The 26,758-nt window shown below is 41.8% G+C and overlaps 4 protein-coding genes across 15 annotated transcripts in view; 3 read left to right on the forward strand and 1 right to left on the reverse strand.

Moving 5' to 3' along the window:
• Positions 1–2,872: 2,872 nt before the first annotated feature.
• On the reverse strand, positions 2,873–20,665 carry LZIC (leucine zipper and CTNNBIP1 domain containing). Of its 8 annotated transcripts, none has more exons than XM_021281967.2 (10): positions 20,468–20,665; positions 18,300–18,371; positions 12,200–12,308; positions 9,461–9,563; positions 8,864–9,007; positions 8,374–8,509; positions 7,513–7,611; positions 6,791–6,886; positions 6,001–6,082; positions 2,873–5,548 (listed from the first exon to the last, which is right to left on the reverse strand). In XM_021281967.2, exons 5-10 carry the CDS (start codon positions 8,962–8,964, stop codon positions 5,490–5,492), a joined length of 573 nt encoding a protein of 190 aa, XP_021137642.1. In that variant the 5' UTR covers positions 8,965–9,007; positions 9,461–9,563; positions 12,200–12,308; positions 18,300–18,371; positions 20,468–20,665; the 3' UTR covers positions 2,873–5,489. The 8 variants fall into 8 exon arrangements, with proteins under 8 accessions (XP_021137642.1, XP_005514329.1, XP_064893564.1 ...); XM_005514272.3 differs by having other exon boundaries at positions 20,546–20,662; XM_065037492.1 differs by having other exon boundaries at positions 20,521–20,648.
• Positions 9,763–14,208, forward strand: NMNAT1 (nicotinamide nucleotide adenylyltransferase 1). The gene is made up of 5 exons (XM_065037490.1): positions 9,763–9,916; positions 11,058–11,232; positions 11,715–11,898; positions 12,396–12,541; positions 12,763–14,208. Exons 1-5 carry the CDS (start codon positions 9,848–9,850, stop codon positions 13,161–13,163), a joined length of 975 nt encoding a protein of 324 aa, XP_064893562.1. The 5' UTR covers positions 9,763–9,847; the 3' UTR covers positions 13,164–14,208.
• Positions 15,425–17,956, forward strand: RBP7 (retinol binding protein 7). The gene is made up of 4 exons (XM_005514270.3): positions 15,425–15,625; positions 16,843–17,021; positions 17,275–17,376; positions 17,712–17,956. Exons 1-4 carry the CDS (start codon positions 15,553–15,555, stop codon positions 17,760–17,762), a joined length of 405 nt encoding a protein of 134 aa, XP_005514327.1. The 5' UTR covers positions 15,425–15,552; the 3' UTR covers positions 17,763–17,956.
• Positions 20,666–20,862: 197 nt separating the features above from the next.
• UBE4B (ubiquitination factor E4B) overlaps positions 20,863–26,758 on the forward strand; it is a 35,886-nt gene continuing 29,990 nt past the window's right edge. For 2 of the 5 annotated variants that reach the window (XM_065037534.1, XM_065037535.1), the window contains exons 1-2: positions 20,864–21,238; positions 25,390–25,567. In XM_065037534.1, the coding sequence (XP_064893606.1) occupies positions 21,215–21,238; positions 25,390–25,567 (202 nt within the window). In that variant the 5' untranslated portion in view covers positions 20,864–21,214. Of the gene's footprint in view, positions 21,239–25,389; positions 25,568–26,758 lie in introns of all 5 variants that reach the window. The other 3 variants (XM_065037533.1, XM_065037537.1, XM_065037538.1) reach the window with 3 other exon arrangements.

The following is a 26,758-nucleotide window of genomic DNA, read 5'->3' on the forward strand; positions in this document are numbered from 1 at the left end:
CTGCAGTTTAATAAGGCTGCTGTTTGTTCTAGGAAGCAAAAACTTCATTAAACCCTCTCCTCTGAATCCCTGCTTGACTTAGAAAAATTCTCTCAACTCACTCTGTCCTTCTCTGATCTCCAATTCTTAATCAGCTCTGAAATTCATTTAGGATTCCCCCACAGCACAGCTGCTTCCACCCGCCAAGTCCCTCTGTACTTGTTGGCATCTCCCTCTCATTAAGGGCTTCCAGCAGCACATGCACACACAAACCCCGGGTTAATTATCCACACACAACAATGACAACTACTCTGTTTCTCTCAAAGATGCGTATGGCACCCAACGAGAGGATTGGTTTTAGTTTGGAACTTTCTTTTCTTTCGGTAATCTTTTCTATTTCAGACTTAGTCTGACAACTCCAATCCATCAAAATCGTGCTCTGATGCAGAAACAGTGCAGTGCCTCCTGAAAATTACCCGCAGTTCAACCCATCAGCTCTTTGCATACTCGGGACACTGTAATAAATGATCTAAGGTCACAACCCGGTTGAAATTTCCATGACTCGTTGTGAGCACGATTTGCATGAACTAGAGAGAGTGTACTAAAAAAATGAAAGAAATGGTTCAGCTGCCTTAGTTACAATATTTAATGTTGCCACAGACTGTGCAGTGAGGAGGCATGCAAAGATTTTAGAGGGATGGACAAAAAAAGCCCATTAGTGTAAAAAAAGGCTATGAATATTTTCTTTTAGTTAATCCAGACTTAGTCTGTATGGTAAAAAACCTTCTTAGCTGCATATCTTGTTCAAATCCAGAGGTGTTCCCAGATTAAATTTGGTATCTACAAGGTTGCAAAGCACACTCTTTTAAGACATTACAGAACTTAATTTCAATCTCCACCTTATGAGAACATTGACTTGGACAATCAAATGAAAAGCTTTTTACCCAGGCATTCCCACTTCTGTCCATGGGATGTGCAGGTGGCTCTGCCTGATGGTTTTCAGTACATCTGCAGTTATTACCAGCTCATTCCTGGAGACATGTTGAAAACACAAGCCTAAACATTAGCAAGCAGCAAACTACATATCATGATAGCAAGATAAAAAGACATGTCCATGATTAGAACTTGTTTTAGAAAGAAATTTGCTATTAAATATATCATTACCACATTAGTGTGTTAAATTACGGTAGATATTTCAGTGCATGATACAGCAATGCTTTACATACAGTTATATCCGCTAACCTTACGCCTCTATTTACTCTTTTAAGACTTTATTTTAGGAGAACACTTATTCTGAAATATTGTTATTTATCCTGTCAGCATCAGATACCTTAGGCCACCTTTTCAGATGCTCTGAATCAACAGCTCCCGCTTGACTGAGGTGGGAAGCGTGGATGTGTAAGAGTTACGGGAGAGAAATCTTCAGCAACATCAGCTCCAGTAATTCTCCCCCTCACAGGCATAAAACCCTATTAAGGTAAAGTTATAAAACTCCTACAACCTCATCGCAAGGCAAAGTGTCCCATTTTCCACGACTCCTAAAGAACAACTCCAATACAAGCGCTCATATCCCTCGTCTGTGGGTGGCTAAGCAGATAGAGTTGAAATAAGAGTTTACCTCCCTAGTAGAAGAGACTTCCCCAGAACTCAGTGAGGGTGATTTAAAACTGATGAAGTGGAGAACCTAAAGGATGCCTGCAGGCTGACTTTTATTTCTCTACAATGTAAAAACTGTATTTGTCCTTATACAGGAAGGGAATGGCCACACTGGAAACAAAACCAAACAGTTCTATCTTCATTTGCCTATTCTTTGTGCCACTGATGATACAGTTTTAAATGCCTGGTCACTAGGATATCATTAATACAGATTTCTCTATCAACATGAATTTGATTTTAACAGACAAGATAATACGATGAACTAAGGGATCTCTTAGGAAATCTTGTATTTTTCCTTTAAGACAAAGATAACTTGCTACTTTTCCATTCAAGATCAAAGAAGGGCAATAATACAAGGAGACAGAGACAGAAGAGCAGCAGAGCATTGAAGCTTCAATAATCTCTGTAACAGTTTCTTTTACATCAGTACAATCACTAGATTCACCCTATAGAGACAAAAGATTAAAAAAAGAGAGGTTATATATGGCCAAAAAGAACTCTGGGCAACTTTGCTGATGTGTTTAAAGCTACTGCACTTCACAATTTGTATTTCAGAAGTAAAATGATAAACAAAAAACAAAGCACTTTTAATCTTCAAAGCATTGCATGATCAATAACAACTTCATAGCGCTTGATATTCAAGTATCATAATCTGTATTTTACTCCAGGAGAGAAAGACGTGTAGAGAATAAGTGATCCGCACAGGCCTAACGCTGAATCGGGATGGAACTCAAACATCACAGCTTGTTCGTTAAACAACAAACCCATACTTTCATTTGGGACTTGTTCTTTTGTTACCAGTTTTTATTTCAAATGATTACCATAATAAATAGGTTATGGACTTTTTTTACCAGCCTCTGCGGAAACATTTGAGATATGAGCAGAGGTACATCCCAGGATTATTCGGCAAAATATTTAGCGCGACACACCAAATTAACTTACTATGCCTCTGAAATGAATCTAAGCACTTCAAGGGGGTTGCTTTGGTAACTATTTGCTAGAGTCAACATACCAATAGTTCATCTTGGCAGCAGTTTCCGTGTTAAAGTACACATTGGGCAGGACACATCCAGCCCCCGGTTACAGCGACGCTTCCCGACCCTTCACGGCTTTAGAGAAGGGAGGGCTGGCCTGGCACACCGGATCTTGCAATAATATCGGTCATGGATCTCAGTCTCACCTTTGTCCATCTAAATCACGAGAGACCTTTTCAAGAGCAGAAGGAGCACGAAGATAATTCAGTCAAGGATGAATTTAATCGCAATTTTTCAACTGCCTGCAGTACAGAAAGTTGGAAAAAAAAATGCTGAAATATTTGCAAGTCAATTAAAAAAGTTTCTCCTGGAAACGTACACCGCTCTAAAACTACACGGAGAAAGACTTCCATGTTATTGTACTACAAACTTAGTGTGATCTGCAGGAGTGCCGAGAGATTTAATTTACATAGTAATGCTACCAGCAGAGTGGGGGCTGTGGGGGGGAAGAGTTACTTAATAATGAGCACAAAGGAAAAGGCGGCAGCTACAGTCCCCATGGTCTGTTTTGTTTTCAATAATCGTAGACTGTCTAATAACGCCTTTTAATAAGCTGCTCTCAGCTATAAAGCTGCAATTAGCCTTTGTCAGAGAACATAATACTGACCCAGACAGGAAAATGGTTCTGATAGAATGGACAAAAGACCCCATCTAAACGAAAGCTGCTTAAAAAAAAACCAAGAGGAGAAAAAAGTTCCATGAGTGAAAGACATAAGTTGTGCTGTCTATACAGTGCATCCTTTCATTTCTAAAGTACTAGATTTCAAAAGAATATCTGCTAAAGCAGAACACATTTTCTGGCTTATTCTACTCCAGTCCTAGTTTACAACTAGACAAACTCTCTTATTTATGCCCCATATGTGCAATCGAAATTATGACAACTGATCATGTTAAATTTCTATATATAGTCATCACTTCGAGGGGGTAGCATAGACTATGAGACACTGAGATTTACCACTTAGGAAGAACAGAATTTATGGAGTTTAAGCAGCAGAACGGTGGCATTCTCCTCTTGATCCATTTCTTACGGGAAGGGAACTGCAGTATCGGTGACCCGCAGGTCGCGCTTTCTCCAAGGGGTGCCAGATAATAATAGCACGTCAACACACTCACAGCCAAACGCTTTTTGCCAGTGAGATTTCATAACGCTTCCTCCACTTGTGCAGCTCTCCAAAGAAAGGAAGCGCTAACTCCCTGTTAAAACAGAGTCCAAAGGGCCCCAAACTGCCTAATGTCTGAACTCTTTTTGCACCAAGGGAAATTCCTTTTTCTTCTTTTACAGCTAGAAGCCATAAGCTGAACAGATACGTCCACCTGCAGCTACACCGCGTTAAAGAACGTGGGATTTACTGCTTCTAGTTTCAGACACAGCAACACTGATAAGGAAACATCAAGCTTTTCTCCTCCTATTCAGAGGAAAGAGACACAATTGTTAAACAGCCAAGATGACAACAGAAAGGTTTTTGCCTTCTACCCATATCGTTTCCCCTAGCTAGTGGTAAAATAAGAAGGGGAACAGGTATAAAATTCAATTAAATGTCCTTTTGTTGGTTGCCAGTATCATTAGATCAGTGCCCGAATACAAACCAAGGGCAGAGCAGACCTGAAATGCACATCTCTCAAACTGAAGAAGTTCCCAGTGAAATATGGGCTTCCAATCAGCTCAAAGTGCTGAGAAGTACTGAATTAAAGTGTGAAGCGGCCAGTACCTTAAGAACAAGATCCCTAATATTGCTTTTACAAAAACGTTTCTCAGAAAGTTAAACACACATCTCGATTCCCAAGTAGTTTCTCCACACTCAGTGCTAAAAATTCAACAAGATGAGATTTAAAATCCTGCTAAACCCGAGATTATTCAGGATTCCAACCTCTCTGTGGAGGCACAGTTGCTGCTCAACCCCCCCCCACCAGCACCACCATCTACTAAATAGACCATCCAACACTTGCATTGATCACGTAACGAGTTTCCCCCCTTTCTAAACTTGTTTCTACTTGCAAGCTACTTCATGCTGTCCCAGAAATACCGGGAAATAACAGTAGCATGTGGTTAGACATCCAGAGCTCAAGAAGGGGGTCACCGAAAAGGCTTCTCATTGCCATTTCCTAGCAATTCCCTGTCATTTCAACACACGAGGTTAAACGACTCCAGAATCCTCCCCACAGGGCTTCCATTGTTCGGCAGTGGGGGCCAGGACACAATGACGCTCGTTCATGTGCCCACTGAACAAGCAGCTACGGGCCAACTGTCAGCATACACTCTCGTTTTGGTTCTTCTGCAAACAGTTTGCAGAAAGATGGCATTTCAAATGAACGAAGTTGATTTCTCAAAGCTTCAGTGCGTTCCTAGTACAAACTACTCAGCAGGGAGTCCAAACAAAAATTAAGACAATGTGAAGAATCACCCCAAAAAACGCACTTGCTCGTTAAGACTGCTCCTGAAAAAGAGCTGCTTGCTACAACCACATGCAAAAAGATCACGGTTTAATAGTTAGAGAAATACAGATTCAAAAAAGTTCAAAACAGCTGATCCGTTCCGAAGAGAGTCACGCCATGCTTTGCTTTTAGGGTACCACTTAGTGTTCAGCCTCAGAGCTTAAGTTAATAAGGGGTACAGACACCGAGGTTCCAAAGTGCACTTAAGGCTGTTTACTTTGTATCTTCTGATTAAGCACCCAAGGAGTTTAGGGTTTGTGGGTTTTCCTTCTGGTTTCGTTTTGCTTTTCTTTTTTTCAAAGTGTTAGAAATGGAAAAAACCCAATGCAATGTGGCAGAAGTCCAATGCTGCTGATAACCGGAGAGACACCAGCCTCACGCACCTCTTCATTGTTTTGCCTTCTCTACTTCAGAACTTGCGAGAGCAAAGACTTTATCTCCTGATCCTGAAAGAGGAAAAAAACCATTTTCAGTTACGTATTAGCAGAAATTGTGAATTTTCTTATATACAGTATAAACCAAACAAAACATTTGAGATCTAAAGAAATCAAACCTACATTTTGAAAACTAGAACACTTCAGCTAATTGGGGGGTGGGGGGAAGACAACACAGTGGCTTGCCAGGTCTGAAACCAGCTCTCCCAGCATCTCTGCTTGAGACGGGCTGTTTGAACCTTGAGCATCATGGGCAACGCTCGGCATTTTATGGACATTTGGCACCAGATTTTCCTCACGGATAGTGTATCAGAGTTTCATTGTTAATAAAATAGAAAAATGCACATAAAAATTTAATGGTGTGAATCTTCTGTTTGTATTTTCTCTTTCATAGGGGAATCACAAGTACTTCTATTAATCACTGTTCAATGAGGATATTGGAAGTCATGAGAATGAAAACTTACCAAGGTCAGTGGAGACTCTCTCAAACTGGCTCAGGGCTGTGCCAGCATTTGCTGACAAGAACGTCTCATCATCTGGAGTGAGCTAAATCAGAAAAGAGGTAACGTCAAAGTGTGCTGAAGTGGCTTGGCTGAACTCGCGCCAGGAGGATTAGATATCTTCATGCATTCAGTTCACAATCTGAGCAGCTTTTTAACCTATTTCCAAAACATTTCTCTGACAGTCAAGTGAAAAAACTACTCTGAAGGAAAGCATTTGCTAGTGTCATCTGCCTGGAACGCAGCTCCTGTAAGTACTGCACTTGATCTTTTCCGTTGCATTCCCTCATTTCCTAAGAAAGTTTAAGTACAGAGATTGACAGCCACCCATATTCTACACATACTGCCATAAGAAATAACAATTTCTCTTCCCCCCTCTAGTGGTAAAAACGAGGGATTGTTCTGCCACTGATACACTCATTAGGGAAACAGCCAGTTTATCACTCATCTCCCCCCCAGTTTATTTATCTCATACCAAGAGGCAGGTATTATCACCAACACAAAAGTAAAACTCAAAGTCTGCAGTAGTTCCTGTCAGGTGGACAGGTGGTAGTTAGACAGTAAAAGGCTTGTTCTGTAGCTTTTATATTAATAAATATCACGTGATACATTCACATGACCCACCAAAGCATTTTAAACTAGAAACAGCCTTAAATAAATGCACAATACTATTTGATATCTGAGTGCTTCACAAAGCTCAGCTTTAAAGCAGAAGGACATTTATGTACAAAAACAAGCTGCACCGACACCTCACCTTCTCACCGAGCTTTCTGAGGGCAGTCAGGATTTCCAGTTTCTGCTGTGTGTACACGTCCCGCCCCAACTTCCCAACCATTAAGTCTCGGTCCATCTGTATGCCGGGGGGAAATAAATCAGTATATAAGCTTCTCATTAGTTTCACTCAACACGACAGCATGAGCAATGCAACAGCCTAAAAATATCATCAGTAAGCATGCTACGCCAAATTTAAGAGATGGCCATGAAGTTTTTCTGACCATTCTGCAAATATTCTTTGCATCTAACCTTGACATGGTTGATTTCTCCAGACCTGGATCACCTTTTAATCAAAGACTATTATTTATTCGAAGTTACAGATCCACATACCACTGAAACATGGAGGAATGACATTTCATTTCACTTTATCTGGATCTCATGTTCAGCCTAGATCCCCAAAACATCAAGTGCACTCTCCTGCCCCTCAATACAACTACAGATTCATGCCATCTGGATTTTCTATTTGCGGTTATACTCAGTTCATAGCAAGATGGAGGGTAATTCAAGAAATACATGTTGTTGTCCCCATTACCTCAATGGACATTGAAAACTGATCAAATTCTGAAAGAGACCTTTTCTCTGTCTCCTTATGATGCTGCCACCAAGGTTTCTAACGCACTTGGTGCTCTCCTTACAGTCATGACATATTTAAATCAGTCTAGCTCAAATAAACAGTTTTTACAGTAAAAGAGAAACCTTTACCTCTGCCAACCTTGTCCTCAATTGCCTCGGTTGTTTCTTTGCAAACATCCTAATTACTTCTGGAGTTTTAAACGCCTGGCTGATGGCTGCTTGTATTGCCTACAAGGAAAAGAGCAAGAATGACCAGAACTAATAACATCACAAGCTACAGCTGCATTACAAGATTAATGAAGGCTGGAAAGCATCATTAGTACCCTCTGCATCATTTGATAAAGAAAGCTTTTCTTTTTGTGCATAACCATGGGAGGAAGATGAAAAACAACATATGACCTTTATGCAGAGCTTGAAAAATCCACTGATTAGTGCAAGCACACTGAGAACGGAGCTGTGAAATTGTTCATTGCAATTCAGGTCTTAATTTCTAATCACTTCCAACATCATCTTCATATTAGCACATCACAAGTGGATGTGCTATGCTATCTTTAGCAGTTTTAACACCCACACTGATGATTACAGCTCTTCTGAGGGTAAGCAGAATGTAAATGATGAAGTAAATCTCCTACTGTTATTCAAATCCTCTACGGAGCATCAAAACTATTATCACTAGATCTCACCACAGTTACACTTGGACAAAAGGTAATTTCTCTGGAAACAAAATCCTAAAACATACAGCTCAGAAGGAACAAATAAAGCTCTGAATATTTGAAAAGAGAGAAAATAGATCAGAAGTTTGGAAGTCAGCATAAAATGAAGAGACCTGGCCAATTTTTATATGTACACATATATTAAATATTCAAAACATTAGATACATAGATCCAGCTTTCATATGTGCCTGTCTAAAAATTATAAGGAACCGCTTGTATGTATTTTCCATTTCATTGACCACAATGTGAACCATTTTTAGTAACACATCACACTTACCAGCTGCATCCCGCTCAGCTCGTCAACCAAAGTCATATCTCCAGACATAATCTTCTTCAGCGAGTCATTGATCTCGCTGAGTTGTTCTAGAGTTTCTTTTTTGGTCTCTTCATACTCATCTGCATCCAGCTCCTCTCTAAAGAGGATCCAACAAGACACATTAATTCATAGGGCTAAACCTGAGACGCAACGTGGATAAAAGGACATCAGGGACCATCACGAAGCATGTTCCTCAGATCCCAACAAAAACACTCACATCGCTTCTGATTATTCCGCTCTAGTGTTCTTAGCTGTTATTTCACTAATGCCTGTATTGTTTTCTTGGTCGCGCACCACCTCCCCGCAGCCGTGCACTCGTGTTCTGTGTGTGAAGACACTTGTATCAAAGAGGCCCTGACAACCCACAAGCTTTTTGAAAGGTACCATTTTCTTCTGCCAACCACTTAAGGCAAATATTACCATCTAAGAGGAAAGCATCTATTTTTATTACCTGCATTCCTCCAGATCTTGAAGCTGCTGCATTAATCTATCCAACTGCTCTTCCAAGTTCTGTTTCAGTTTACTCGTCTCTGTTGTTCCTCTTGAAGCCATTTTCTGTTTTCAGATGAAAATTTTCAGTTGTTACATGACACTCCTAAGAGAAAGAACATTTTATTGTTGTGCGTCAACAACTTAAAACTTCTTTTTAAATGCTCAAGTATCAAGAAAATTACACGATATTTTGATGATAAAACATCTTATCAAACACTTGGAAGTCCCTGCTGTGGAAATACAGAAATATTAGCCTAGGTGTTCAGGATCGTTCTCTTGGCAGCACAAGACAGTTCACCACGGTAGTAACTCAAACAGCCACAGCACACAAAACCAAGCAAGTCTGAAAACAAGCAGCAATTACTGGAATACCAAAGTCCCGCTATACGAAACAACAAATTCTACTCTTCAGCTACGCTTTGGGAAACTATTTAAGAGACAACAACCCGCACACCGTTGCCTGAACCACCCAAACACCTTGGGTAGAATCACTCGCTACAGAAAACCAGAGCACTACAGAGGAAACCTGGGGTATCAAACAGCAGCAGACACGCACCGGTGCAACAACCGTTGACCAGCAAGTTCCAGCGCTAAGGCAAGGGGCTCCAGCAGCGGGCAGACAAGGAATGGAGAGGTGCGAAAGAGAACGAGCAGGAGCTCTGCGGGGAGAAGGGAGAAGGAATTTAGGCACATCCGAGTCCTGCCCGTCCCGGAGGCCAGGCTACACCCGGAAGCGGGTCCGCCCGGGTCCCCTCCTGCAGGCCACGACCGCCCTCCGCCCAGCTTGGCCCCCACCGCCGCCTGGGCCTCCCGCTCCCGCCTCACCTGCGACAGGCCGCGGCGGGCGGCGCGGGAACCGGCGGCAACGCGGGAACCGGCGGCAACGCGGGAACCTCCCCCCGGGACTCCGCCCACCACCGCCGCTTCCGGCGCGCTCCGGCCAATGAGCGCGCGGCGCAGCCGCCCCGCCCAGTGCGGCCCGTGGCGCGGAGCTGGCGGTGCGGCCCGGCCGGTAAGCGCGGGCCGGGCGGGGCGGGGCGGGGCGGCGGGTGGAGCGGGGCCCGGGTCGGGGCTGGGCCCGCCCCGCCGGGGGTGCCGCGGAGGCGGGGGAGCCGCTGGGCTGGGGGCTGATCTGCGCAGCGGCCGGTGGGGGCCGTGCCCGCGTGCAGGCCGCTCGTTGGGGAGGAGGTTGCTGAACCGGAGTGAAAACCGGAGCGCTCAGCGGGGGAGGAGCTGCCAGCAAGCGTCTGCACGCCGTCAACTTAATATTTAATTATGTTTATATTCTATAGATGCATAAAGGCGTTTAATAAATATTTACTTCGGAAATACAAGATTGACCAAAGCGTACTGACAATCACCAGCTTATCCACAGAAACAAACCAGGTTTTCAGAACCATCCCAAAAGCCACCGTAGGCGTATTTTGATGGTTTTTAGTACAAATACATGTCCAGTCCAGCTAAGCACTAGCAGGACTGTGAGTAGCACACACTAAATACTGGTAAGATTATGTACAAGCATGATGAGATTATCTACAAGCACATGTGTAATGGACAACATCACGGTACCTCATTTTTCCTTTGGAAGGAGAAGGGAAGATGATCCCGGATGTTCTACAACAAGTGAAGACCATTTTACGTTGTTTGCCCTTAAGTCTCCGTAGAGAGGTTTTACTAATACTTCATTTAGTATTTGGTGTAAGATAGCATGAATGATTTTAGGACCGTTCCCAGTTTTGTGAAACTAAACACTTGCACACAGATCTTCATCTGTACAGCAGGAGCTGGGCTGCTTGTTTGGACCCTGTGCTCAAACTGCAATAATTAGAGCTGTGTCAAGCAGTGCCAAATTGTACATAATTTATCAAAGCACTGATGTTTTTATACTATAAGAACAGGCATAGTTCCATACGTAGCTCAGGCAGTGGCTGGGCTTTCATCATCACTGGAACCTAGCTGTCTTTTTATTTCCTTAGATGTGCAAATCGCATAGCCTTCCCCAAAAAGTTAGTTTTAATCTCTTAAAAATTGGATCATGAACAATCACAGGCCAAATGTTGGCGGAAGGAAAATAGCGTTCAATTTGATCCTGAAATCTCCTGCTTATTGGCAGCACAAATAAATAACTAGTTTTGAATCTCGTCTCCGTGCAGTGGCTGGTGACAAGCACTGAGGTTCTGCACCGAGCTCCGCAGCTGCGAGAAATGGCCTCGGAAGACCCTGAGAAGAAGACTGAAGTGGTGCTGCTGGCCTGCGGCTCCTTCAACCCCATCACCAACATGCACCTGAGGCTGTTTGAGCTGGCAAGAGACTATTTCCATGAAACAGGTAGGGTGGTCATTTAGAGCATTCTGAACAGCTCCGATAAGCAGACGCTTCAATGTTAAGGTGAATATTTTGTATAAATGAATGTCTGTCTGACAGTGAGAGATATTTTTGGAAATACTAATTAGATATTGAAGCTACTATGTGTGTATGTATCATGCAAAATCACATTGGCCAAATGCATGCAAGAACAGTCTTACATGTGTTGCTTACTACTGATTTTGATGAGTTAAAGCATGAGTTTTATAGTTTTTCTTTATAGAAATAGATCTTTGTAATATCTCGTACTAAATCTTTAATTGTGCTGCCTTGCACAATGGCAGAAGCGTACTGTACTTTTCCACCGGGCTGGTGATCAGAGCCGGCATTGGTGTTCTTAGCGATCGCAGTGAATGACGGTTATGTGCTAGTTTAAATACAATACAGTGGAAGTAACATCTGCTCAACCACTTTTCATGTTCTTGTGTGATGTGTTTTTTCCACAGGAAAATACAAAGTAATCAAAGGAATAATTTCACCAGTAGGTGATGCATATAAGAAGAAAGGTCTGATCAGCGCACATCACCGAGTAACTATGGCAAAACTAGCTACAAAAAACTCAGATTGGGTGGAAGTTGATGATTGGGAAAGCAGCCAGAGTGAGTGGTTGGAAACACTAAAAGTTTTAAGGTATTCTTCAGCCAAACCCTAAAAACTCTCCAGAACCTATAGAAGGATAAGAAATGGTGGTAGCTTTAACAAGTTAGAATAATAGCAGGCTGACCCCATATCATATGAATAGACTTGGTGAATTCAGAAGTGCTATTTGTATGAGCATTGTAAATCAAAGATTGCAGCAGTAGTCCTAAAAGTACAAAGAATGAGCCTGTGAACAATTTTCAGGTTTGATGTTTTTCACTCTTTCAGTGATGGCTACTTCACTGAGGTTCTTTTTAAAATTATTTTTTGTTAAAAAAAGAAACAAACCAACCTTGTAGTTGTTGCTTTGAAATCTTTGCACTTTGACTGATGTTATGACGCAGCTCTCAGAGGTCCCTGTTCCAGCAGATGAGTTCTTGGATGGATTGTCCGTGAAAATACTGCAGGAGGAAGCAGAGAGAGATTATTTAGTACACCATACTCTTCTCTATATTGTCCTACATCTTTAAAATACATCTGTTTTGCAGGTACCATCATCAAAAGCTTTTATCTCCTGATCCCACCAATAGTACGCAGAATGCTCTACCTTTAACAAAGCCAGGACGGAAGAGGAAACAGGACCCACACAAGCATGATCCGGTTAAAAAGAAAAATCAGAGTCCAGATATAAAAGGTTAAGTCTGTTTGCAAATTAAGTGCTTAACAATACTTGCTGTTTCAAGGGAATTGCACTGTTGCTAGTTCTTTGTTCTGATTTCACTGAATAAGTTTATTCTCAGTAGGCTTCATAACAACCAAAGATACAGAGAGGTAGCCTAGAAATTAAATGTCCTCATCAAGTTAGCTAAAAATCTGGTGGCCTAAACCAAGCCCTGTTTCTCATTTGTTTTTAAGGTGCCCCGCAGGTTAAACTGCTTTGTGGAAGTGACATGCTGGAATCCTTTAGGATCTCCAATCTGTGGAAGTTGGAGGACATCACTGAAATTGTGGAAAATCATGGCCTTGTTTGCATCAGTAGGGCTGGAAACAACGTCCAGAAATTCATCTATGAATCCGATCTTTTGTGGAGACATAAGAATAACATTCACCTTGTGGAAGAATGGATCACAAATGACATTTCTTCCACCAAGATTAGGAGAGCACTGCGGAGGGGCCAGAGCATTCGTTACTTAGTGCCTGATGTAGTTCAAGCGTACATAGAGAAAAACAATCTGTATAGTCCTGAGAGTGAAGACAGGAACGCTGGGGTTGTCTTGGCTCCCTTACAGAAATATGCAAGTGATGCCAAGAACTAACAGGCACTCTACAACTAATTTACTTTCTGCTGTGAAAAAAGTTACGGTTCGGTACATGAAAATGTGAATTCTGGGGATTTCTTTTTTAATTTTAAGTAAATAGTGGGGTAATTCTGTGGTTTTTAGTACATATGTGGTTGCTGTTGAGGTTTGGTGCACTCAGTAATTGGACCTACACAATCTTTTTTAAATCCACATTTTTCACATTTAAACACTTTGTCACAGTGTAGTGAACTAAGTAGAAAAATTCACACTTGCATATAAAAAGTACAAAGAACCAAATGAAAATGTTCTGATTAGTTTTCACTCAGACTGCGATTTATAAAATACTAACACAAAGATTTTTAATAACTTACAGTGTCTTAACCGACAAAGCCATTTCATTTCAAAAGGTACCACCTTCTGGTAGTAAATCTGTATAAGTAATTTTTAAAAAACTGTCAACATGTGGTGCACCTCAAATAAATTATTTATCTCTATTCTGGAAGGGAAAAATTTCCTCTTGGCTGATGTGGTGCTGGATACACCATGTTTGAGTTTCCTGCCTTTCAGATACGCCGCCTGTTTGTCTGCCGGCCTGCATTTTGCTCCCAGAAATGCCTTGTGCTTTACTTTGCCGTTCATGTTTCCAGAGCTGTACATTAAGCTCCGCACTATTTCCCATGGAAGGACAAACCTACTTCAGAAACTGCTTTATGGACATTGATTTAATGGATATAAGTTGGTAATAGTGTCATTGCACTGACTGTTATTTCAAGTAATAAACGAGCTTTTACTTTGGAGCCAAATGTATATAGCCAGAATTGTTTTCTGTAACTGGAGCTGAGATGAAATGGTGGGATATTAAGACTGTACAAAAGTGAAATGTTTTTATGTGCTAGAAATCTGGTTTTGAATCAGTATATTGTTTGTGTTACGTGAATATAAACTAGAGAGGCACTGCGAATGTCATGGTGATAGAATTCTACCTCCCTTTATGTGCTGTGATCCCATTTTTGTTTGGATTATGTGCCTTATTAAAAACGTCGACGTTTCCAAGATGCTACCTAGTGGGTCAAGAGCTTTTTCATACCATCTCCACAAGATGACTCTATGCACATTTTTCAGATCAACGTTATCTACTTCTGTAATGAGGCCACATCTTACTGGAATGTGTTAGGTGCTCAGTGCTGCACAGCAGTTAAGATGGAAAGAGAAGAAAGTATTTCCACAAACAGAAAATTCTGAATTTGTAAGAGAGAAAGAAATAAACCATCACAGATGTGGCCAGGGCACTTGGCAATTCTTACCAAAAGTTCCACAGGCAATTCTTTGGCTGAGCCTTGAAATAGTAACCCTAGTGCCTTTTATAAGTCTTAGTTTGAGATGAAGTACTGATTTACAGAAAGAAGCACCACATGCCAGACAATTTGCACAATCTTCATTTTCAATGGAAAGATCATAGCCAGGCTTTTACCCGGGATTTACCCAACCACTGACTTCTCTTTACTTGGAAGAGTCAGTACTGAGTTGCAACAGCGCGTTACTACCATAACCTCGTAATAACAAATTATGGGTGAAATGTTACTATTTGAGTCCAGGGGAAACATTAATTTGCATTTCTCTGTGCCATTCCTAGTTTAGTATTAATTAGAGAACAATATCCATCTGCAAACAGGAAACAAGCTTTGACGTCCTAATTTCCTACTCGCATGATTCTGTGAGTCATGTAGGTCGAACTGTCAGCTCCAAAAACGTAGCTAAAGTTCAGGGAAACTTACTTTTCTCTGCAAAATATCCCATTTTTATTCAGAACATCTTCTAAAGGAAATTGAATCTCACTTCCAAATTCCTTATATATCCTTTCTCTTTGAAGTCAAGCAACTTATCTCTATTACCGTGTCACAGGTACTGCTTTCTTTAAAATTCACTGATACAAACCATCCACAGTTTGTCAGTCCCTGGCTGTTCACATACACCATGTTATTTACAGTGGGTAGATCACTTTTTCAACAAATATGTACATTTCAGATCATAAAGCCACAGATACATACATGCAGGGAGTTTTAGTAACAGCAAGATCTGTCCATTATTCCCTTAAAAGTCTATGAGATGGACACAAATGGTTTAAATCAGTTTTTGGGTTGCATTGCAACTCTTGGGCTATTAACATTTGCTCCACACAAAGATTTCAGGAACTGTGAACTTTTCCCTCGAATGCAGCGAAAGCTGATCTGCGAACACCCTCTCACCCATTGGCTCAGCAACTGCACCCTTCCCCTGCAGCAGAAAGGCTCTGGGACAGGATCCCACCCACCCTCTTCCTGATATAAGGTCTGGCTGGAAAACGACTTCTTCATTTTTGCTTTTTGCTCAGAGGGTGACTGCATCTTCTTTCCACAGCCTGGCAATGCCTGTGGATTTCAATGGAACCTGGAACCTTGTCAGCAATGACAACTTTGAAGGTTACATGGTGGCCTTAGGTAGGTGAAAATACCTGGTGTTTCCTTCTTCCCTTCCCTCCTAAGGGTCCTCCTGAGTTTGAGTTCTGCTATAACCTAGATATTCTTAAAGCTTTTTTCCTCTGAAAAACAATGGAAGTATCCTTGTTTATTGATAAGCAGCATCAACTACACTTTAGCGTGTCACCCAAGTGTCTTTGCAGCTTTCAGGAACTTCTTAGCTTAGTACTTGATAAAAGTAGAACTTTTGTTCAGCTTTCATCAGAGACAGGGAAGAGTTTGCCCTGTCCAGTCAAATTTCTCTTGCTTTTGAGCACAAACTTACAGAACCTATATCTAGGGTTAATTAAATGTTAAGTAACTAAAAAAAAGGTGCTTGGGTATTTGCCATTTCCAAGCAGTTGTTCAGCTTGGTGTCACTTCTCTTTAAACAGCTCACAAAATACTTCTCTCCTCGCTGTGACTTGTTGCTAAGTCTCTAACTGTCCCTTTTCTGGAGTGCTAGAAGCTCACCTCTTACCTACATCTTCTAGCAGGAGAGATTAATGGTGTGTTAATGGGGAACTAAGAAAGTTCTTGGTACTTTGTTAGCTTTCCTGTATAAAGCTCATTACAGACCATAAGAGCAGGTAGCGCTGTGTGCTGCCTCCTCCTGCCTCTCCCACCCCTTTCTGCCTTTTTGACTTGTGTAAACCAAGGACCTGCAGTGTCCCTTGCTGGTTATTGCCTACACAACTAGAATGAAATCTGTTTTCTGGCTGTATCTATGCTGGCCGACCTACTTATATTGTCTAGTTGGTATCTTCAACATGGTGAAAGAACTGCTCTCTGTTTTTAATTCTGCTGTGTTATCAATTAGAAAAAAATAGGTGCTGCCATAATGAAGATACAGTTTGAATACTAAGTAATATACTCTTAATGCGTTTAATGTCTTAAAATGGAATACAGATTGCCTGTTCCTTGATAACAAACATTGGCCAGCTAAGTAAAGGGCTTTTTTTGATGAAACGTAACTACCAACCTTGTGAAAAATGCATTTTTTCCCCAATATGTAATTGGAGGAACTTACTCTATCTGTGCAACATACAGCTTTAAACAAAAAGCAACTTCAAACTCAAAATCTTGCATAACAGTAAGGTCAAACTATCTAAGAAATGCTTCTAGTGGTAAGAAAGGAAAGTCTAAGTCAAAATGCCTGGTCATAACTCCTACTCCGACCTTTTTGCCTCCTGTCCAAGGTATTGACTTTGCAACACGCAAAATCGCAAAAATGCTGAAGCCTCAGAAGGTGATCAAACAAGACGGTGATTCATTTCATATCCACACCACCAGCACGTTTAGAGATTATGTGCTTCAATTCAAAATTGGACAAGAGTTTGAAGAAGATAATAAAGGCCTGGATAACAGAAAATGCAAGGTAAGACTGAACGTATAAAATCAAGAGGCCATGGCAAAATTAAGATGATTAATCCAGCTACCTGAGCTGCAATTGTTTCATGAATACTATTTGTAATGCAACACCGAGGCAAAGTTACAGACAAGGTGTTTCACTTTCCCTCAGGAGTAGTATCTATGTCCCCTTTTATCCACAAAAAAAGGACATTGTCTACTAGTATATTGCAGAACTGAGACAAAGACATAACAGGAACACTTTGTTTCCTCTTCCCCAGAGCCTAGTTACCTGGGAAAACGACAAACTTGTCTGTGTTCAGACTGGTGAGAAGAAGAACAGGGGCTGGACTCACTGGCTCGAAGGAGATGACCTCCACCTGGTATTTACTTCAGATTTCTACTAATTCTGTCTCTACATGACACAAATAAGATCTGTAATGTGGTCATAGTGTGCACAAGTCACCTTCTAGCTCTGTAGTATTTTCAATGGATGGTACATAGTGAGCACATGCTGCTCTGATTTTAGTTCAGCTGGAACAACTTCATTGTCTCGCTGTCTTTTGTAGTTAAATTCAGAATGTGAGGCTTGACCTTTTAGCGTGGCAGCAGAGTGGTGGTCAGTAGCCACAGCAAAGGATCTGCGTTCACTTCTGGAAGCAGTTCCTTTGATCACTATATACCTTTATAATCATGTTTGGTTTTGGTTTTTTGGCAGGAGCTTCGTTGTGAGAATCAAGTGTGTAGACAGGTCTTCAAGAGAGCTTGAATTTGTGTACTGGTTCCTACACAGAGACACAGCTGCATACAGGAGACGATGAATCCTCATGCACACTGACAGCCATACGGACCAGAACGGATGATTAACCTAAATGCTCTGATGTTTCTGGCTCAGGAAATAAGTCTGCTGTTGCCAGTGTTAAAGATCTGATTTTTGCTAGTAAATGCTCAAAACCAAACCAAGTACCTGACTTCTGAATGTGTTTTTGGAGGAAAAACACTCCCAACCCAAAATATAAGTGATATAGCTTGGGTGTCTAGTTAACTAAACAGTCTAAATCAAAACAAGAAAAACTGCCTATTCTAAAGGGCCATGAAACGTCAAACAAAACAGAAGGGGAATGATGGTAGAAGAGTGAAATGACAACAAAGGAACTAGACAACAAAGGATACAGATTTATTATTCAAAATGCTTCTCTTTAAGATGCAAACTAGTAGTTATCTCCACTTGGTTGTGTCTTAAATGTATGATGTAAGGTCTTATATTGCATCATAGCTGCTTTGTTCTCAAAATAGTTGAGCTTACCAGAGGAAACCAGCCCGTGCTCAAATTCCAGAACAGTGAAGAAGGGTCTGAGTAATCCACGTGGATTCCAATCTGCAAAATAATGGATCTCTGTAAGCACATATCCAGAGCGAAAACAATGCTGCTTTAGTTAAGAGTTATTTGTATACCTACGGTCAATTAGGTCAAATGGTTTTCTTTGTGTAATGTTGCACAGAGAAGTAGATTTTATTCTGCCTCAGGTAAACACATGTAAATGGTCACATCAGCTTGGTAGTTATATCTGAAATGAATTGCTGCATATTTTGGTAACACTAACATGGCAGGGATCTTATCACCAGTGGCAAGAGAAAAGAGTTTGATTAATTCTAGCTTAATCTTAGTAACTTAATTACTTTCTGTGATAAAAAACAAACCACTAAAGTAATCCCTGATATTTTAAAGCATAAGTAGCACCACTTTTCTGATACTTCTTGTCAGTTCAGAATTCTTAGAGCTACCACCAGAGGCAGACAAGATCTGTTGAAGCTCAGAGGGCTTTTTGTTAGATTGAACCCCCCCATTTAATTACTAGAGGAAAATGTAAATACCAAAATATGAAGAAAAAAACTAGTATTCCTTATACAGTTAGGGGAAATTAAGCAGTAAAATGCCTGGTGTTTGTTCTATGGATCCTGACAGTGTCTTCCTTTTGGAACTGAGTAGCTTTCATTTACTTGAAAACAAAATAGCTGTTACCATGTTATTCTAATATAAATAGCAAACTCGCACAGCAGACCTGCCCTGTCACATCTGCAGCAACATGCAGCAACAGCCCCGCAGATTCTGCTGCTCCACTAGGTGGCACGTCTGGAACATATCACATTTTATTTAAATTAAAGAGGTTCCAAACAGCAGTAATTGAAGCATTGGATATTGCAGATACTCTCAAAGCCCCCAGCTTTCAAGCTGTGCACTCCATTAAGATCTGCTTCAGAAGCAATACAGAAAGGCTACGATGACCTTAAGAACTCTGTGACTACAAAGGTAGAAAAACACAGCCTTAGAAACCTGTATAACTAGAAGTGTATTATAATAATTAATCTGTAAGGCTGCTATTAGGAAGCCCTTACTGTTAGGAATATAGAAGAGTTATTAGCAGTGGTGATGGTACTTTAATTATTGCTACCTTCCTACTTCAAATTGCTGATTTGCAAGTGAGTAACGCTATGCAGAACTTGCTTGAGGATGCTTTGGAGATCTTGAGGACGAGAGAAGCTACTACAGTGACATTTATATGTTAACAAAGTCACATACTTTCACAAAATATAAATTAAACATCTTGAAATGCAAGGTGAGTAAAGAAAGGGAGCAATCACATGTTCTGGAAGCGGAAAAGAAAAAGTCATATGTTCTACAAAAAGACTGGCAGTATATATTAAGATCCCATTATTTACAAAGGAATTTGTTTCCCTTCCTGGCCACCATCAAAAACATTATTTTTGTTCAAACACCTTTAAATCAATACAACACACTAAGAAAGGTGGATACTGAAATACAAGACCAAGTATCTGCCTTATTATGCATGAATCTGATCATTTTTATTGCTTTATAATTATTTGCAGTCCCTATGGAAATAGATCTTAATTCTATTCCTTCTTCACACAGACCAATTTGCTTCTATCTTCCTGTTGTGCTCTTTTCATAGGATTTTCTCCCTCACTGAATCAAACTGCACTGCTCATGGCTGTTAATGTCTTATTATGACTGACTGTTCATCCTGGGGCAAAAACCTGCTGATGCAACTCCTTTTTTTCTTTTTGTTCTCTTTCAAAAGATCAACTTCTCAAAATCCCTGTCACCTACAGCTGGAAGCAAACAGCCAGTTCATTTAAAGTCAACACAGGCCCTGGCTGGTTTGTTCTCTAGCTGAGTTTCATTCCAAGGCTGAGGGAAGAGAGGATGAAAAGATGAATACCTTTAACAAAAATAGCATTTCGTAGTATAACGAAAGAAATGGGTGAAGAACAGTTGGGGTTTTTACATAAGAAAGGAAAAAAATACTTCAGGTTCAAACTACAAAGTGATAAGGCCCCGTATTCACCGGAGACTTAGAGCTTTTGTTTTCCACACTTGTTACACAGATTGTAACAATTACACAAAAAGCCTGTAGTATCTACATCAGTCATCACTGAGAAGCGGGCTCACACCTTAACGGAGCGTGTGCGGAACCGTTAAAACGGGAAGATTTCGGCAGCCTCACCCCAGCCGGACTCCGGCGTCCGTACCTGCGGGCGAGCGGCGACACATCTACGGAGAGCAGCTCCGGCGGGGAACGCCGTGTTCCTCAGTGTTTCACACCCGTTTCCCGCCCCTCAGCCCGCCCTTCCCGCCCCTCCCTCAGCACCGCCCCGCCCCCGTTACCATGGCAGCGCAGGCCCCGCCCCTCCCGCCGCCGCCACGACGAACCGCGGGGCCCCACCCCCCGTCCATCGCACCGCCTCCCGGCGCTGCCATTGGTCCGTGCGCCGCGCGGGGCCCGGCATGCCCGGCTCCCTCCGCGGCGCTGGGCGGCCTCACGTGATCCCGCCCCAAGATGGCCGCCGCCCTGTTGTTTTGATGAATAATCTCTGCGCGGGGCAGGGGCCGCGGCGCGGGCCGAGGCCGGGAGGCGCGGGCGGGCGGGGGCAGCCGGGGGGCGGCTCCTCCCGTTGTGCCGCGGCGGGGCGCGGCGGCAGCAGCTGAGGCGCGGGCGGGCGGCGGGGAGCAGCCCGGGGGCGGCGGCGGGGCCGGTTGCCGGCGGGCGAGGTGCGGAGCGGCGCGGCGCGGCCGCCCCGGAGATGCCCTTGTGAGGCGGCCCGCGGGGCAGAGGCGGCAGGAGAGCGCTTCCTCGGAGCTGCCCCTCGGCGGGGGCAGGGGAAAGCGCCCGCCCTCCGTTCACCATTAAGAGGAAGGCGATGGAGGAGCTGAGCGCGGATGAGGTGAGTCTGAGGGGGCGGCCGGGCCTGCGGGGAGCGGGCACCGGGCCGGGGCCTCTTCCTCACCCCGGTGGCACCTCTGGGAGGGAAGGGCCGGTGCTGAGGCGCTCGGTGTCCCTGCTCGGTGCTTTTCGTGTTGTTCCTCCTTCCCCTGTGCTGCCCCTGACCTGCGACCCCCTGGCTGGGCGGTGGGCTTTAATTGCTTGTCTCCTGGTTAATTGTGTTGCTCTGCTTCCATCTGCCAGGTATCTTTGTCTGGGGGATGTCTCCTTTCTGTGTTCAACATGAGGCTTTTTATATGTTCTCTGTGTGTGAATTTGAAAAAATCCTACTTTTTAGCATAGAAGAACACTTTAAATTTTGCTTCCTCAACATTTTTCCCAATGCTTCGTTTGATTTACCTTTTTTCCCCCCAACCTCTTGCTCTTTCACTTAAGTGTTATAGGTGTTATATTGTGATTGACAAGCATCTGACATGGAATAATGGGAGCTGTTTCCTCTTTCTTACTTCTAAAGGGTGATGTTTTCCTTTTTAAATTTAATTTTTAATAGACTAATGTCTTATGTTTTGCTCATATACTGGAGGACTCTCAAATGGATTGTGTTGTACTGATCAGGATACAGGGAGTAAATCATGTGTAACTTCAAATCTTCCTTCACTTCTTTAACATAACATTTTCGTGTTAAAGTGTCTATACCTGTGAAATGTATTTTATGGGGCCAGCTGCAGCATAGGCTCGTTGCTGTACTTATACTCCAGGGGGATGAAAATGCTCATGTTTGTTCTGTACCATATGTTGTGGTGGATTGTAGAACAAGGTGGCTCCTGTTGTCATGCAGAGTTGCATTCAAAAAGTTAAGAAGTTGTTTATTGTCTTGTATGTCACGATTTAGCCATCTCACTATATTGCAGCGGGAAGGAGGAGGAAATGCTTCATGCTGTTTGCCTGATGAAGGTTCTCATACTCCATTGAGAAACAGAGAACAATTCCCGTGTTGGCAAGAGTGGGACAGGACGCTGGTGTTGTAATTTGTACCGTGCAAAGGGGTCTCTGAGTTTAGAGGTGTATTTCATGAGTACTTTGTTTACATGCAATTCTTCTGATCATCAAACTACATCTGGTTATGAGGTGTTTTATGATTAATTTCCCAATTATGTAACGTATGTAAGCTTGCTTGTGTCACCGCTTCGGCAAATTATGACTTCACCAAAACCACTGCATTGAGGAGCTGAGGCTGCAGAAATTGAGTTCTCCAGCAGGGCCTCATCTGCCTTTTCTGGCAAAATCTGTGTCTCAAGTGACTCAAATTTTTCATGTCTTTCTAGTACAGTTCAGCTGGGACCAAGGTTGACTGGTCTTTTAAGGGATTGCTTGATATAAACTTAATCTTATATTATTCTAAGAGCCATGCTGTCACTTCTTATTGTTAATGGACCTGTCATTGAAAAGTCAGAGCCAATGCTATTTTAATATTCCTCCAAATCTCCTCTTTAGTGTTACTTGGCAGTGGACCCTGGATCAGAGGTGAACTATATGGAAAAACAGCCTTCTAAACTATATGTGACTTCTGATTCAAACTTCTTATCTGACAGTGACTGAAGGGGAAAAAACACTTCACTAAACTTGAAATGAATTGCAAGCCTCTTATAGATTAGGTCATTTTATCTTAAACATAATTAAGCATAACGTTAACAGATTGTAACTTAAAGAGAGATAAATACAATTGATAATGGGTTTGGGTTTATAGGATATATTTTAACTTCAGGAAGATATTTCCCACTGCTATCAACAGTGTCACTGACATTTTCTCGATTTTTACTGTGTTAAAGCGCTAGAAGTTGTCATTTACTACAGAACATACTAAAATCTTTAGGAGGGGAAAAACCTAGTAGAGTTTTTTTTATTAACCTTTTAAACTGTATGTTATGGAATCGTGCTTTGTAGGGAAGATGAGCGTTATTTGTTGCATGGCCTGGGTAATGATTAATAGCAAATAACTTGTTGCCGTCAGCTAATAGAATGATACGTGACAGCTTTGTCATTGGTCACTATTGCAGGTACTTATTGCTGAAATCAAGGGTTAGGTATTACCCTAAACTTCCCTAAGAAAATATATTTTAAAAACCCAGGTATGAGTTCCTTGGTGGTAATTTGGAGAGTCGTTGGGTAGGAACAGGTCACTTGGAACTCCAGCAACTCTGACGTGTTATTTGTGTGACGTGAAGGCAACAGGCTGGTTTGTGCCCAGGGTTGTGCAAACAAGCTCCATCTTCCAAGTCCGCACATTGTGCCCTAAGCTTAAAGTATTTTCCTCCTCTTATATCGTTTAGTCTTTTTACATAATTCATCTTCATGTTTCTCCTTCAGCCACTTTTGTATATATGGGCTATTTGCATGTGTATCTCTATTTTTTTTCCTCCGTTCCTCCCTACCCTTCCTTTATCTGAAAAATATGGTTATAAATTAGTTAAATGGTAGGGAAAAAGCTTTTAAAACTTTAATTCAACCCCCTAATTCTAATAGATTTCAATTCAACTGGCCTGTTTTGCTGATAATATTTGTGGTACAGCTTTGTGAGCTGTGAGCACTTCATTTGGATTTGGCAATAGGGAAAATGAACGTGAGAATGCGCAGGTGACGTTTTCTCTTGTAGACCTCTGAGGGGTGAGGTGGTTCCGTAGGCTTTGCAAATAAACAGCTGAAAAATCAAGATGTAAGATACAAGTGGAGAAAAATGAAGATATTTTAAAATAACTTTTTAGAGACCCTAATACATACAGCTTCTCCTTTTGGCAAAATTAAACAATTTATGCAATAAGATCTCTTATTTTGCTTGACAAGGCGGAAAGATTGAGACATTCTAATCATAGTCTTTTTTTGTCTTAAGAAAAGAATTATTTTCTAGCTGCCTTCCATGGCGGTGACACCTGTCACGGAGGGAGATGTAGCTCCAGACACTGTTTCCCCGCAGTTTTTGCAGTCTGATTTAATTTGATCCGTTCTTCTTCCTGTTGGAGTAGGTTTCAGAGGCCATTAAATGACTCCAGTCGTGGAGCGGAGACATTGACTTGACACGCATCTTTTGTTCACTCTTTCACTCGCTTGGCAGTTCTTCAGGATTGTGAGCTGATACATTGCGTGAAACGCTTGAACATCATCATACAAAGAGGGGAAAACGTTAATTGCTTGTTTTTACAGGGAGTGGACACCCACAAATATGATATATTTTCCTGTTTCGAGCTGAAGATGTAAGCTTTAGGAACAGATCCTCTGAGACAGTCTGTGATAATAAATAATTTCTTTTCCATTTTTCATTTATGCTACAAGTTTTCCTTGAAGCGCTCATAAGCTGTGAGTTTTATACGGTTTATTTTGTCCGGTTATTTCTCATGTATAATATTAGTGTTATGCAGCCACATAATATTTTTAACGAATAGGTTCATAGCAGTTTTCGGAAGTCAGGCTTTGAAGGCGGATGCTTCTTCTTACTAGTAACATTCAAAAACTGCTGTTTAAATTCTGTGCGGTGCAATGTCTCTAGGTGATGGAAGAATGTTATTTACTGTCTGTCTTTACTTCCCGAGATGCTTTTGTCCCACAGACAAGTTGTATATTTTTAGTGTTGCAGGTCTGTTTCAAATTAAACTGGACGGCGGTCGTCGCCTATAATAACTTTCAACTGGGACTTCTGTAGCACGGGTGTTTTATTAGTATCATGTGGTGTGAAATTAAGGCAGAGGTCATATTCATATTGTCCCTTTTATCAGATTAATGCAGTTTGTTTCATCAAATGCCAAAATAAATGGGGAGGAGTGTTACAGGTTTTGAAATTGCTGAGCAGTAAATGTTAAACTTGACTTACACAACCATTTGAGGGACAAACACGGTGTTCTCCAGCACAAATGGCTTTCCAAGGCAGCAAATACATCCTTGAAATCTGTATGTCAAGGGTATGTCAGTACCTTGGAGCGGGGAAAGGGCAGTAAGACTCGGCTCGTTTAGCAGGGTAGGGAGTAAAGGCTGGATATTTGCTGTTTGGCAGGAGTGAACACCCCACCATATCGGGGGCCCAGAGGGCACCACGGGCTGTGCGTGCGTCCGGACGTGCAAACCAACGCATTGATTTGCCGGTGCTTTGTTTCCCGTGTGCAGATTCGTCGGAGGCGCCTTGCTCGGCTGGCGGGGGGCCCGTCCTCCCAACCCACCACGCCGCTCACGTCCCCCCAGCGAGAGACCCCACCGGCCGGAGCTCCCGCCCCGGGGCCATCCCATAGTCTAGGCCTAAATGTCCACAGCATGACCCCAGCTACCTCGCCTATAGGTGCATCAGGTAGGCTGGCACTGGTGACAAAAGTTATTGTTGTACGTCTACTGAACGGTGTTACGCAATGGAACACGAACGCAATTAGTGATGTTATTTCTGCTGTTGCTAAAAATAATCTTCAGAAAGAAACATTCTAAAATGGTAAATGAAGGTACTATTTGTTTTCATTTTCTGAATAATAAATAGTTAGATACAATTCCAAGTATCGGTAAACTAATAGCATTTAAAATATGTTACCAAAGCATGAAGAAGTTTGTAGTACAGTTTCATATTACAGAAAAGAAAGTAAATCTGTCAAGGAGAGGGGGGAAAAAAAAAAACCTCTTTTCAGTCTTGCAGCACAGTTTTTATGGATTGATTTCTAGGTACATTTGAGCAATCAGTGCTTAGTTCATTTTTGATCTTTAATTAGTAGCATTTGGCACAATTAAAAATAGTCTGACTGTGCCTTGTCAATGTAAGAACAAAGTATTTGCTTTCTCCATGGTATTACTTTGCCCATTTCCCTATTTACTGGAGTGAATACAAGCAGGGTGTTTACAAATGGTATTTAGTTCAGAAGATACAAATAACGCCTGATCTGTTAAAATCAGAGAAGTACAGAAAGTGTGGGAGGTTGCGAGGGTTGCTCTGTAGAGAGGTGAAGACAATATGCTTATATACAATAACACTTTTGACCTAAAAAAATATATATAAATTTGATTTGAAGTTGGATGCCTTGGAAGTAAAAACAAATTGGTGTGTTTTCCAGTATTGTGAACTTTATCTGAAAACTTAAATTGTTTTGTATGTTGTGTTACTGAGCTAAGAGGTTCACAAACCAATCTCAAAACAAATGTCAAGATTGTTTTAAAGCGGTTTTCAATATGATTTATAATAATTTGATAGAAACAATATTTTTCCCAGTGCTCCTTGATAAGCGTGCAGAATTCTTTATCTCTTTACCTATTTGCTTTCTGAAATTCCATGTTTTTCCCTTTGGCAAGTACAGTGATTTACAAGCATAAATCTTGCAATTTAATTAAAGTGCCATTCTGAAATGCCCAGAAGTGCCTCTTTCCTGCGTATTTTGTTGCCTTATATCCAAAGCAGGACAGAGAAAAGCTATCAAAAGCATTTCCTGAGAAAAAGCCATTGCAGATGGAATTTAACACTCTGCATCGTCTTCATGGTTATAGGCAGTAACCCAGCAGCAAA

Source organism: Columba livia, chromosome 21 (assembly GCF_036013475.1).
Source record: "Columba livia isolate bColLiv1 breed racing homer chromosome 21, bColLiv1.pat.W.v2, whole genome shotgun sequence".
NCBI classification, from domain to species: domain Eukaryota; kingdom Metazoa; phylum Chordata; class Aves; order Columbiformes; family Columbidae; genus Columba; species Columba livia.

What these genes read in the sequence shown, in the direction of transcription:
- LZIC (XM_021281967.2), bottom strand. Translation starts at nt 8,964, where the DNA reads ATGGCTTCAAGAGGAACAACAGAGACGAGTAAACTGAAACAGAACTTG. An exon ending in AGCTGAGCGGGATGCAGCTG is followed by an intron (nt 7,612 to 8,373) that starts GTAAGTGTGATG and finishes TTTTCCTTGTAG; the next exon opens with GCAATACAAGCAGCCATCAG. An exon ending in TCAGAAAGCTCGGTGAGAAG is followed by an intron (nt 6,083 to 6,790) that starts GTGAGGTGTCGG and finishes TTTCTGATTTAG; the next exon opens with CTCACTCCAGATGATGAGAC.
- NMNAT1 (XM_065037490.1), top strand. Translation starts at nt 9,848, where the DNA reads ATGAGCGCGCGGCGCAGCCGCCCCGCCCAGTGCGGCCCGTGGCGCGGA. An exon ending in CTGGCGGTGCGGCCCGGCCG is followed by an intron (nt 9,917 to 11,057) that starts GTAAGCGCGGGC and finishes GTCTCCGTGCAG; the next exon opens with TGGCTGGTGACAAGCACTGA. An exon ending in AGACTATTTCCATGAAACAG is followed by an intron (nt 11,233 to 11,714) that starts GTAGGGTGGTCA and finishes TTTTTTCCACAG; the next exon opens with GAAAATACAAAGTAATCAAA.
- RBP7 (XM_005514270.3), top strand. Translation starts at nt 15,553, where the DNA reads ATGCCTGTGGATTTCAATGGAACCTGGAACCTTGTCAGCAATGACAAC. An exon ending in AGGTTACATGGTGGCCTTAG is followed by an intron (nt 15,626 to 16,842) that starts GTAGGTGAAAAT and finishes CTCCTGTCCAAG; the next exon opens with GTATTGACTTTGCAACACGC. An exon ending in AAGGAGATGACCTCCACCTG is followed by an intron (nt 17,377 to 17,711) that starts GTATTTACTTCA and finishes GTTTTTTGGCAG; the next exon opens with GAGCTTCGTTGTGAGAATCA.